The 13,669-nt window shown below is 39.3% G+C and overlaps 1 protein-coding gene across 1 annotated transcript in view; it reads right to left on the bottom strand.

The window, feature by feature from the left end:
* DMD (dystrophin) overlaps positions 1 to 13,669 on the bottom strand; it is a 1,607,686-nt gene that overhangs the window by 943,196 nt on the left and 650,821 nt on the right. The window contains exon 41 of the mRNA XM_037050278.1: positions 5,687 to 5,881. Within this exon, the coding sequence (XP_036906173.1) occupies positions 5,687 to 5,881 (195 nt within the window). The remainder of the gene's footprint in view (positions 1 to 5,686; positions 5,882 to 13,669) is intronic.

Genomic DNA, 13,669 nt, shown 5'->3' on the forward strand with positions numbered 1-13,669 from the left:
GACACAACCCTAGACCACATGTCGCCATGCTGGTGTCTGTGCGTAGATTGTTAGAATTCACGCATCGGAATGATTTCACTCAATATAATGTCAAAAGAGGCTATTTTGGTTTCCTCTTTTTCGGCTTGGGGACTGCCGGAAGATTAACACGACTGTGTTCTCTTTGACTGCAGAGTCTGTATGTGGATTTAGCGGACTGCCATTCATTTAACTGCTGTACACCGGGGGCCCGCTCAGTGTTGGCCACTGTTCTGGGAGTTGTAGATACAGCAGTGAACAAGACAGACACGATACTGCTTTTGTCTTCCTACCGATCCTATGTAGGATGGACGCCGGTGTCCACAGAGGACAGGTCAGAAGGCTTGGAAGACTCATTTACAAACTACTGCAAATGGGGAAATCTTATCTTCTGCTGCTACCGACTGAGCATCACCATTTTAACAAATGCAGCGCTACAGTGAAATGGCCATACACACACTTAAATGCAAGTGCATGCATTTTTCAGACAACCCTGCAGTATTGCTTCCACATTTGGGACTTGAAGGAGTTTTAGTTAACAAAAATGCCTTGAGACCCATTGTAACTTGGTGAACAGAAAGGCACACCACTTTCATTTCTAAGAAAAGAGAATTATAGCAGCCTATTAGTAGCTGCTGTGACAACAGCCAGTGAGGGATAGATCGATCTTAACATTGAAAACGCGAAGTTGGAGTTCCAAAGACTCAAACTCTAGGTCATTGTCACACTCTGGAATTTGTCTTTATCTGACAGATGAAGGCAACACCCTATAAAAATCTAATTCTCATCCTCTTTATGTCCCATCCGGCTCCCAGGCAGTACATTAATGACAGATCGAATTGGGGAGAGGGTTCAATCAAAAGGCATTAAAGTACTTATTAATTAGATTTTTCTGAGCTTCTAAAGAAGTTTTTAAAGTTATTTTTAGTGGCTCTCTGGTAACTTGCCCTTTAGATTTTTTCTTCACGGCTTATGGTGCACATGTGAGAAACACTCCCTAAACACAACTATTTATTTTGGCCGAAACATTCTCCATGGGAGGATGTGTTGTCTTTGAATAAAGAACATCTGTAATTATATGTCCCAGATATATATGTCAAAGATAATGACAGCATAATTGTTAAAGACAGCCTTGACTAGTTCATGAAGACAAGGAGAGCCGCCCCGCCAACATCACCGTGACCGCAAAATTTCTACAGGTCTCCTAGGCTGTAAGTGTTACTGGGCACGTGTCTGACTTCCGAAATTTATAGAACTGGGATTATCAAAATGGTCTGGCTGGGAGAATGGAAGGGGGAGCGAGGAGATCTTTTTAAAGTACGTTTTAGCAGAGATGGCAGTAAACTGCAACACGGGACTCAGAGTAGGTAGGACAACTGCTGGGCCTGATAAAATAACGGCAGAGAGAAACAATGAGTAATTTCCTATGAAACAGAGACATGGATTAAATACAAAGGAAGACGGTACCAAAGCACAGACAAATATGAACTGGGCATGACTATAATGCAGTAAATATCTATAATCTCTTCACTGTAAAAGAAATGAAAAATGAAGCACTACAGAAATGACTTAAGTAGGATTTACATTTCAGTGAACAGATTAAGATTGATAAAGTAATTCACACGTGTAAATAGCAAATTAAACCAATAAATCCCCAAATCATAAAAACAGTTGAAGAAAGGAATTACATTTATAACTGAATAAATGTGTTGGTTGAGAAACTTGAATGTTTCCTTAGAGAAATCAGTAAATGATTACATTATTCAGAATGTTCTATATAATCCAGAAGATCACTTCTTACAGTATGATAATACATTGCTAACATTCCTATTTTTCTGTGTACCAAACTATTCTATTAGAAAATTTATGTGGAATTTAAAAAGCATTTGTGATCAAAATCTGCTTTGACATTTCATGTGATCCATAATTATTTAATTTAGAATAACCACAATATCCCTTTGTAGAGATATTAAATTGGTGAAAAATCTAACCCTTTATCTTACATGCCCCTGTACTACGATGTGTCCAGAGAGTTACTCTTTTATTTTTCTTCAGATTTGTACATATAGCACCTTCTTCCATGATCTTATTCCCCTAATATCAGACTGGAAAAACAATCGGTTTGCACATGGCCTTAGTCTTGTCCCCACTCACGTGATCGGCGTTATTAAACATGTGCTTCAATGCAATGAAACACACTCTAAAGGAGAGAGACCACTTTGATCATGGTGATAAGACTTCCAGGACCAATGCTTCACCCCTTTCAAGGCAAGACTGGAGTACGGAAGGCACAAAATATCAGTGAGAATAAATCTCGCATCCCTCAAGGGACCCTCTGCCAAATTCGCAGGACACCCTAACATTCACGCCCCCCAAATCTGCTAAGAATGGGTCTTCATACAGCCACGCTCAAGTTGCTGGTTGAATAAACAAAGAAATCCACTGGCTGCACTTTCAAAGCATTTCCAGAATCTAAAACTCTCTCTTTACCACCCCAGTCCACGCCACCCGCATCTCTCTTCCAGCTGTGCTTATTTCGCTCTCGATCCCCCACTATTCTCCTTGCAACCGGGGCATAAATCACATCGTGGCACTCATCTCCTCTTAAAACCTACAATGGCTTCTATCTCGCTCCAAGTGAAAGGTGGTCTCTACCATGGTCCCCCAGGTCCTCCACAATCCGGACCTCCACAGCCCCTTTGGACTCATGCCCTGCCACCCTCCCCAGCTCGCTGTGCTCCAGCCTCCGTGGATTTTCTGCTGTGCACTGATCAAGTTAGGCATGCTCCCGACACAGGGGCCTTCACACTGGGTATTTACGATGCCCAGAAAGCAAGGTTGACTCCCTTCCCTTCTTGCAACCTTTGCTCCAATGTCTTTCCACACTATTCACAGTCACGGTCACGACCCCTGCCATCCCAAGGACTCCTGCCCCACAGTAGTCCTATTCGCCCTTACTCTGGCTCTGTGCAGTCTGGTTTTCATTAAGTGTTTCATCTTTTTTTTAAATAAATATTTTATTTATTTACTTTTGGAGAGGGGAAAGCAGGGAGAAATTGGGAGAGAAACATTCATGTGTGGCTGCCTCTCACCCGTCTCCTACTGGGGACCTGGCCCGAAACCCAGGCAGGTTCAAATATCAACTATGTAACCAATGTTATTAACCTTTTCATATAAATAATCACAATCAACCGCTTCACAATGCCAATATTGGCTTTTATGTAAGAATAAATATTACTTAGCCCCAGCTGGTGTGGCTCAGTGGATTGAGTGGCAGCCTGTGAACCAAAGGGTCTCTGGTTCAATTCCCAGTCAGGGCCCATGCCTGGGTTGCAGGCCAGGTCCCCAGTAGGGGGCGCAAGAGAGGCAGCCACACATCGATGTTTCTCTCCCTCTCTTTCTCCCTCCCTTCCCCTCTCTCTAAAAATAAATAAATAAAAAATCTTTTTAAAAAAGAATAAATATTACTTAGGCATGTGTTCCCCATTCATTACTAGTTGTGCCTGAGCTAGTTAATGTACTAGCTATGGAATGCAGACTTCCATATGTGAATAGGTATTCATCTGCTTAGTCCTTGTCAAAATGATTGGGGAGCTTCCCAATTCAACACATGTATGAAAATCACGTGTTGTATTAATTATATTCTACCCAGAAAGGAATTATTTTAACTTATCACGCATTATTTTTGTGTTGTATTGCACTTGCCAGAAATATGCATGTTAAACAACAGCAATAGCTACTACAGGTCTATAATTTGATTCATGCAAATCTGTCAGGAATAAAATCAACCACAATTTAATTTCAAACCTTCCCAACCAGCAGCTGTACAATTTATGCATTCCTTTTCTATTTTTACTACAAGATAATGACAAAGATGAATGCCTTTAAGAGGAAATACATATTCATTGAAAGACTGAGATCAAAACTATCCCCTTTCAAAAAGCTCGCAAAGGTAGGAAGCCCATTTGCCTGCTGCAGGAGATGTGTTGGCAATGAGATGGAATCATGCCCCAAACTACATCTAATGAGGGTTCAATTATCCAGTTAAATTAAACCTGCAGTTGCTTTTCACCAACCACAGTCATCAATATCACCACAATCGGTGTCAGCTACAATATTATTAAATATAGCTGGAAGACCAAATGATTCACTATGAGTGTAGCCAGAGGCCCATCATTCTGAGTGCGCTGCGTTAAAATGTATGAAAACAAAGATATCCCGTTGGCAACTGAATCGGTTTAGGGTTGCTGCTCTCTTGACCCATATGTCCATGAACATGGAAAAGAATGAATATTAGCTCATTAGCCATGATTTACATGTTGAATGGCAATGACGGACTCACAAACTGTGCTGTCATGAGAAATCAGTTCCTGTGAATAATGCCAGGAGAGCTGGCATGCCTCCTGTATCAACTGATAGGGTTTCTTTCCTCCACTGTACTCATCAGCCATTTGACTGTTACTTCAAAGAGAATAAGAGATAGCCTGATAATAAAATGGATGGAGTGGTTCCAGGGAGTTCTGCCTCTCTCATTGTACTTCAGTGTGTACGTTTATCGTTTTAGTTGATATAATGTAAGATATGAAACTCAAGTCACTCCGATGGTGCAACTCTGATCTCCAAAACAAACAAAGAGCTTTATCTATTTGCAGACGTATGCGGATAAATGTGTGATGTGGCATGGGCTTTCAAAAAAGTCATTTAAACTGTAAAAACACTCTGGCTAATAGACGCTGCTGAGAGCAAACTTATCTTGTTTATAATTGTATGCTATTTGCATTAGAAAATACCAAGCACATGGACAATAACTAAGGTGGGGGACAGAGATGGGAGGGAGGTGGGGAGCACTGGGGGAGGGCAGAGCTGGGAATACAAGAAAGAAAACTGTACTTGAACAAGAGTTAAATAAAAAAAAAAAAGATTAAAAAAAAAGAAAGAAAATACCAAGCTCTGGCTACACTGTAATATTTCATTTTGAGTGTAAAAGGCATGATCACAAAAATTACCTTGAGACACACATTATTATGGACATTTCCTTGATGCTACATTCATCTATCTTCAGATACTTCCCTCTAAAACCCAAAGCCTATTTCCTTATCATGTTTCGCCTTACTTTGGAATTCATAACTTGTAGTCGGTGCTTTGAGAAAAGGTGGATCTGGTTGGTGGCCTCTGCCTGGTACTTTTATGAAACAAAATATTTTTCTTCCTTTCTAGTCAATTAGATTTCATATAATGTGGTCTTGATACTGACACTAATTTGAAATTGCATATGGAAGTATAAGCAGAAAATATAAACATAAAACAGTATACAATAAATATACTCTAAAACCTTATCTAATTTCCCCTTATATAAGAAAAGACAGGAACATAAGGTATCAGCTGGGAATAAACTGTTCAACTATCAAAGCTCATTTTTTCATGCATTCTTTCTGCATTGAATGAATGTATGCCAAGCCTCAACATGAAATACGAAGACATACCTCTTTGAATTTAAGTTTCTCTTTCCATCCCAGATTTCAAAAGCTAACCATCTGAAAAGTGTCTTAAGAATTCCATGTGTAAGGCAAAATGCCTTCACTTTGCACATTTAAGTCAATTGTGCTGCTACCGCCGCCTATCGGTGTGATCACCTGGTAAAATCTAAATGAAAGTGCTTTGCTTTTACCTTCAGAGACTCCTCCTGTTTAAAGAGATCTTCGCAGTCTTTAGCACAGAGGTCAGGAGCATTAAGAAGTTGTTCCACTTCGGACAGAGCTTGAGAGACATGAGTGATCTCAGTCAGATAAGTAGAAGGCACATAAGAAATTTCCAAAGGCATGTCCTCAGTCATCACCTTCACCGACTCTTCACGGACCGTGTGCTGGTATAAATATACAAAAGGACAATTCTTTTAGCTTCGTAATAATGAAAAGACCTCTCCTGAGTTTATATAGATTCCAGATTATAGCTGACAGAGGGCTGAAAGTGGATAAAAATGCACGATAAGTCTAGTAAAAAGGTTATTGTTTATATACCCTCTCCTTCCAAAAGTGTTAGGACCTTTTATATTAAGAGATACATACACATTAGTACCATGAATATAAGAAGGAAAGACCAAGAGCCTTAAGGCCATGAGAAGCATAGTTTTACCCTGAGAAAAGGATCATTTTAAAAACTGCTTTATAAAATGTAAATTTAAGATTCCTTAAAAACTTGGTGTGGGGTAGGATGAGGGTGTCTACATCTGTGGTATTCATATGAAAGGAACTTTCCCCCTAATCTTTTTAAAAAACAGGTTTTATTTATTTATTTTTAGAGAGAAGGGGAAGGGAGGGGAAAAGAAAGGGAGAGAAACATCAATGCATGGTTTTCTCTAGAGCACCCCCTACTGGGGACCTAGCCCTCAACCCAGGCATGTGCCCTGACTTGGAATCGAACCTGTGACCCTTTGGTTTGCAGACCAGCACTCAATCCACTGAACCACACCAGTCATGGCTACCCTTCATCTTGATTGAGGTATTGAATACAAGAGGGGCAAAGTGTTCTTGGCTGGTATGTACTCTAGTGTTAAGCAACCCTCTCCTCCAAATTCTGGACATCAGGTGGTCTGTTTGATGCTAGTTTCTTAGGAAGTTAAGCTGCTAATTTAGGCACTAGGTGATTACGACTGAGGGGGGAATTCATATTGTAATAAGAACTCCAGAAATCCCGAACACCTAGGGGAGCCGCAGACTCTCCTCCTGTACCTGTACTTTCCTACCTGGCATTCAAGGGCTACATGTGATGGGCCCTTGGAGCTCAGAGTCCCTTCGGACCTGGCCAGTAGTACCTCTTTCCTTATTCCTTTTTTAAAAAATATTTTTAAAACTTTCTACTTATTTACTTTTAGAGAGAGGGGAAAGGAGGGAGAAAGAGAGGGAGAGAAACATCCATGTGTGGTTGCCTCTTATGTGGCCCCCACTGGGGTTTTGGCCTGCAACCCAGGCGTGTGCCCTGACTGGGAATCGAACCGGCGACCCTCTGGTTCGCAGCCTGCGCTCAATCCACTGAGCTACACCAGCCAAGGCTCTTTATTCCTTATAATAGCAAGAATGGATTCTATGAGGCATGCAAATTCAAAAAGAGAGATGGCCTCTGCTCTCTTCTATCTGCAGTATGGGGGGCGGCAAAAGTAGGCTTACAGTGCTGAATACGTGACACAGAGGCTATTCCTATATTATCATCTATTTATCATTGTATTCTCTTCCATATGAACAGCTCTAAACCTACTTTCCCCCCACTCCGTATAAGCAGCAAAGCTCTTGTAATTGAAATTAGTTTCCTAGTAACTTTGCTTTGAATCGACCCCCTGCCCCCTGCCTGTTGATGGGATCAGTTGAGGGGTTCGGCAGGTTCTGGTGGAGTTCTACTGACAGGCGTGCTAACACAGCTATTTATTACTGCCCAGCCTTTATGACAAGACTATCCTCACCCTGGCAGTCATGTAATTAAATGGAGTGTAAGGATCCCAGACTGAAGCCATGCAAGATGAGTGCAATTATCAGCCGGTCCATTTATGCATCCTTTTATATTTCTCACATCCAGGAGTACATTCTCATACTCCATTCTTACATAATACAAAAATGACATACTTCTAATTTAGATGTCTCATCTACTTACAGCACTGCAAATTCCTAGCATTACACAAATTAGCTTCAATGATGTAATGATACCTTTTACAAAGTTCAGTTTAATGTGCATATCATAACCAAATACCTGACATATATTCCTTCATAATTAAATGGAATGATAATCTGCATGCACTTCTAATTTTTCATTGAAAATAATATTAGACTTTGAGGCTACAATTTGATGAGGATACTTCATAGACTTAGCCGTAGATTTTTAAATCCAAATTCTCAATCTCTTCATTTCAAATCAACCATTTCACCAGTTAAAGAGAAAAATAAACTAGCAGGCTATTTGAATTTGCCATTTTCAGTGACACATTCGGCCTAACAATAACCAGTAGAGTCAACAACACAAGTGGAGCAAATTTTACTGTGACTTTTGTACATCCCAATAGACTGCTGACTATTGTTCTTAATAAAAATTTCCAAGTTAATAAATTTGTCTTTCTTATTTGCATCGGTTGCTACAATTCCAGAGGGATAGTCCTATACTACTGGAAACAAGATATTTTCTCTACAATTTTTATTAAATGGTACAATTACCTTTCTCTGTAATTGAATGCATGTTGTATGTGTAAGTTGCTATATAACAGTGGTTTTGTTATTACGGACAGAGTTTCTCTATTGTATATATGTATGTATGTATGTATACCGTGTGCATGTAGTTTTGTTTAACCCAAAAGAGTTGTTTTGCAATGACCCGTATTTTCACAATATTAGGAAATCATCTGAGTCTCATTTTTAAAAATTACTGAGATTTGCAAAAGGTCTTGATATCCTGTCACCCTTTTCTCTTAAAAAGAAAATGACTCTGAGATCTGTATATCTCCTGTCAGTATCTCTTTTGACATGTAGTTTCCTAGATCTTCATTACCTACATTTGGGGCACTCTCAGCTGTCTTAAATTCCTGTCGGGGCCATATGTATAGTAAGTATGAATTACAAATAGCAAGCAACTTCATTGAGCCATTTATTACAGTCATGAAAATAGGCACTGAAATACGCATTTGACTACTGCCTTGGATTTCATTCCCTAAAATACAACTTCAAACCCAAATCTGTAATTCTTTAATGTTTGTGGGTTGTTTTTTATTTTCCGTAAAGTTGAACGGAAAAGTGGTGTTTATTTAAACAGTAATTAACTTTCACCATATAGGTTCGAAGACGGGAGTTCTGTGTCTCAGAAGGATGTAACATCAGCTTCAGGCCTAACCCAGGGCTTTAAGGGCCAGCGCCCACTGTACTCTGGCTCCTCATTTACTGACCCTTTCACTACCTGACAGTGTGTGTCTGTCGTGGATTCTTTGATTACATATCGATTCATGTACTTCTTTTCCTCGGATGAAATATTCCTCAGCACCTTCAGAGAAAACATATTTTTGCCTATATTTGAATGGAAATCTCTTTTGGGAGAATGTGCTGGCATCTATTGAAACGTGGAATTTTCCAAATAATTGGTCATTTTGTATCTGGTTCTAGGCACCAATTTTGGGTTCCTTTTGCTTTGAAGATGAAGTCCTTATGGATCTGATTATAATAGCCTCCAAAGAATCACTAGCCATCATGCTGCAGCTAGGGCATGCTCTATTAATAAGCATAGTGTGATTATTTTGGAGCACTATCATACATAAGTCTTAGAGCAGTTGCTATCACTCCACGGAAAGAAGTGCACAAACTGTGCCGCATCCCACTCATCCTATTCACCCCACGCTCAGACGTGGCACGATGAGGTTCTCCAACTCAATCAGACATATTAAAAGTGTTATGGTTGCAGAAAGCAATCAAACAAATAGAGAGGTACATTCTATCCCTTTAGAAAAGAGCTGAATGATTAAAAAATGGCAATATTTGCAACCCTAAACTACTGGTAAATAAGCAAGCTTCTCTCTGTTTGTTCTTGTGCAAAATAAATGTCATTAAATGTCTCTCATTCCTAAATGCCTTCTGGTTACAATTACCTGTGGGCATGGACTCAGATGTATTTTCTAAGTTCCATTCTAAGAGGCTAATATCACATGTTTAAAACATATAATGAAGACTGATCTGGTGGAGGACGTCGTGTCTCCTGGCATCCTGACACACAGTGCCCCATCGTCATAGATGGGGAGAGTTAAGTGGTACCTATTACAGGAAAAAAATCCTGTGAACTTTTTAAAAAACATTTTACTTATTTATCTTTAGAGGGGAAGGGAAGGAGAGAGGGAGAGAAAATATCAGTGTATGGTTGCCTCTCGTGAGTCCCCTGCTGGGAACTGGCCTGCAACCCAGGCATGTGCCCTAATGGGAATCGAACCACAATCCTCTAGTTCGCAGGCCCGCGCTCAATCCACTGAGCTATGCCAACCAGGGCAAATCCTGTGAACTTTTATGGCAAAACAGAAATACCTCAAAATAACTCTTGGACAAAATTGAGAAAATGTCACGTCATTTTCTGGAAAACCCAGTTTTATAAATTTTGAATATTCTCATTTATTATAAAGGTCTCATTGATTTTATATACAAATGTATTGTACGCAATAGAGTTTTACATAGAGAGATGTACTATAATCTTCCTCTATGGGAAACTAGTAAAATTTTAATCAAGAGAGTCAGAGATTTGGAGATCTAGTTTACCATCTACTCCTTAAAATAAATCCTGCCTTTGACAGCCACGCAGCTCCATAATGAGTCAACTACATCCACTGAATGACTTTAATAGAAATTTCAGACAGTTACGTAAAAATCAGTATAATTGGAAGTACCACATTCATATTCTCTTCTTTATACAAAATCCATGTAACTCATATTCAGATTTTTGCATTTTTTATTTGAATTTCATTAACTCTGCCTTGAATAATTATATCCTGAATTCTGATGTGTACAAATCCTGTCTAACCTTTTGAAAATCAACTTGCTTTTGTTAATGTTCTTCGCCACCTTTTATCATCATAGATATTCATGCATCATTAGCAAGTAAGGGCTCTAGCCATACCAATTCATTTTATTTCTCTCTGTTCATAGTCCTTTCTAATGACATGTACCCAGAAGAATACACTCTCCTCATTTTCTGGGAATGAAAATCAAGAGATGTGGAAGAAAGTCCCAAAGACCCTGTTTTTATTAAGAAATGAAAAGCTTGAGCGATGCTGAAAGGATCATTAGGGAAGGAAACTATGATTTGCCACGGCTAAAGTTGAGCTAGAAACAGTTTTGAGATTCCGAGCTATGGAAGCAAGCCTAGATATCACTCATCAGGTTTTAAAAAAGAACGTTGGTTTCTCTGAAACTTGAGTGATCACATTCTTTTTGTATATATGTATACAAAAAATAATACACATACACACTTTGGTTACTTAAAATTGGCTTTTTGAGGGGCTACATGACTGCATGAGATGAAGGCAATGCTGTTTTGAAATAAGTGGTGCCTTATGCCTACGTTGTTAGAACATCATGATTTAAACAACTTCCCCTATGATTTAGGCAAGTCTTCTCTCCTCAATATAAGTTTCAAATGGGTGGCTCCTGGTACATTTATGAGTTATGAGGTCAAAGAAGCTGCAGATGCAAAATGTGCTGGCTGCCACATTATTTTAATACATTCCTTTAAAATATCCTATAGATCTAGTATAAATATGGTATATAGGAGATATGTCAATGCCTTCAAAGTCTAACTAATGAAAAATGGATGAAAATCTGGACAAAAGTAATACAGTGATAGAGCCTTTTAAAATTCTGTTAATGTCAATCAAGTGAAAGATGTTCCAAACCTTAAAAATAAATCCAGATTATTTATTAGTGACTTGGCATGAGCTATCCTATGAAAATCTTTTAACTTTAGAAATCTTTTAAATCTGATTATCTTTTCTCAAAAGGACATTCTTAAATAGTATAGATTTTTTAAAAGATTTTATTTATTTATTTTTAGAGAGAGGAGCAGGGAAGGAGAAAGAGAGGGAGAGAAACATCCATGTGTGGTTGCCTCTCATGTGCCCCCCCACCGGGGACCTGGCCTGCAACCCAGGCATGTGCACTGACTGGGAATCGAACCAGTGACCCTTTGATTTGCTGCTTAGTGGGCAATCCACTGAGCTACACCAGCCAGGGCAAATATTATAGATTTATTTTATTTTATTTATTTATTTTTTAAGATTTTATTTATTTCTCTTTAGAGAGGAAGGGAAGGAGAGAAGGAGAGAAATATCAATATGTGGTTGCCTCTTGTGAATCCCCTGCTGGGAACTGGCCTGCAACCCAGGCATGTGCCCTGACTGGGAATCAAACCACAATTGTCTGGTTCGCAGGCCCGTGCTCAATCCACTGAGCTACATCAGCCAGGGCAGATTTTTTAAAAGTAATAGTACAATGGCATGCAAATCCTAAATGGGACTATAGGATTTATGTGGGTTCTGATGGCTCGTGAGTGACATGGAAATGGGGGAGAATTCAGTTTTCTTATGGAGGTAGAGCTAGTCACAAAAGTATTCAGAGAAAGACAATTACGCTTCCTTCTAGAGATTACTACAGTGAAGACAGTTGACCTATTTTTATTTATTTGTCCCTGATCATTTCTAGAAATTTTAAGCCTAAGAGGCCAGTTAAATATGCAAATTTGGCAGGAAAAAAATACTGTGTTAACCGAAAGAGAGAAAAAAGACTCAAATAACAAAGTATACAAAAGACAAGATTACAACACACGTGAGACGGGGATGAGCTCAGTCTTCCTGTCCACTGTTTGGACATTCCAAATGACAAGGCAGTACGGGAGCCGTGACAGTACTCGGCCTCATGTGCTCTTAAGTCGCCGGTCAAAAGACCTTGAATAATCAGCCTAATGAGTCTAAATGTGTTGGCTGTGATCTTACATGGAGAAAATAGCAGTGGCATAGTGTTTGCTCTAGGTATGCCCCACCCCCACACCGAACCATCTAGAAAATGACCTATGTCAAGCTCTGAAACAAAAAAGAGCTCAACCTTTGAATGCCATTCATTGGTCAACAAACTGTAGTAACTTATAATCTACCTTTTGCTTCAAAAGAATAAAACACAGGGAAGACATAAAATAATCAGAGTCAAAGACTGCAGGCACGCCTCCCTTACAGTCCCATGATTCATTTTTGAAAATTAGAATGAATTCGTGGAGCAGGGCAGGCCGTCCGTGAAAGAGCTTTGCAGGGGAGCTGGATTTGCCAGTATTTAACTATGGCCTCCTTCCAAGAGGCAGGGGATGCGTAGCATCCTGTATAAAGGTTCTGGCTACACTGGCTCACTGAGCTGCCTCACGTTCATCCTTCCTGTCCACATTACCCCATCTACCCAATTCCTTAGGGCCAAGCTTGGTTACTGTCTAATTAAACTGATAAACTGAATCTCAATAACATGTTAATGGCTTATAGTGGTTTAGAGGGTTATCCTTCACGGGAAAATATCTGCATTTTAATAAGGATTTCTCAATGAATTCACATAAATTAGTGACAGGGTAGAATTCTAGTCACTAAGTATGGTTAGGAAAGAAGCAAAAGGAAAGAGCTTTGGATCCCCTCAGAGTGAGCGCCAGCACATAAGCACCGACACAGACCGTCTACCTTGTAAGAAATCACGTGTCCAGTAACATGATGATTTAATAAACAAGGTTATACACCCTAGCTACCTTACAATGCAAAATAAACACAGCAAAGACTCATGCATACACAGCATCTGGCATAGAGTAGGTTATCAAAAACATTTGTGTGGAATAAATTAATGGAAAAACTATCAGCTTAAAAGGGTAATTTTAAAAATACATATTTGGCTAGAATTGCTGGGACCTACAGCAGCAATATAATGTCCAGTATGGAATTCCCAGAATTCAAGCACAACTCTTTGCTTCATTTCGTAATGTAATGTTCATTGGTATAGTCTTAAAAGGTATTTCTCATTTATTTAACGATGTCGTATTTTTCCAATTGAATATGCACTAGCTAAATGCCATTACACATACATATCTTTGCTCTTCAGTTGCCTCTCAGATGTTACTGTAACTC

Source organism: Sturnira hondurensis, unplaced genomic scaffold (assembly GCF_014824575.4).
Source record: "Sturnira hondurensis isolate 20B ecotype Veracruz unplaced genomic scaffold, ASM1482457v3 Scaffold0006693, whole genome shotgun sequence".
In the NCBI taxonomy this organism is placed as follows: domain Eukaryota; kingdom Metazoa; phylum Chordata; class Mammalia; order Chiroptera; family Phyllostomidae; genus Sturnira; species Sturnira hondurensis.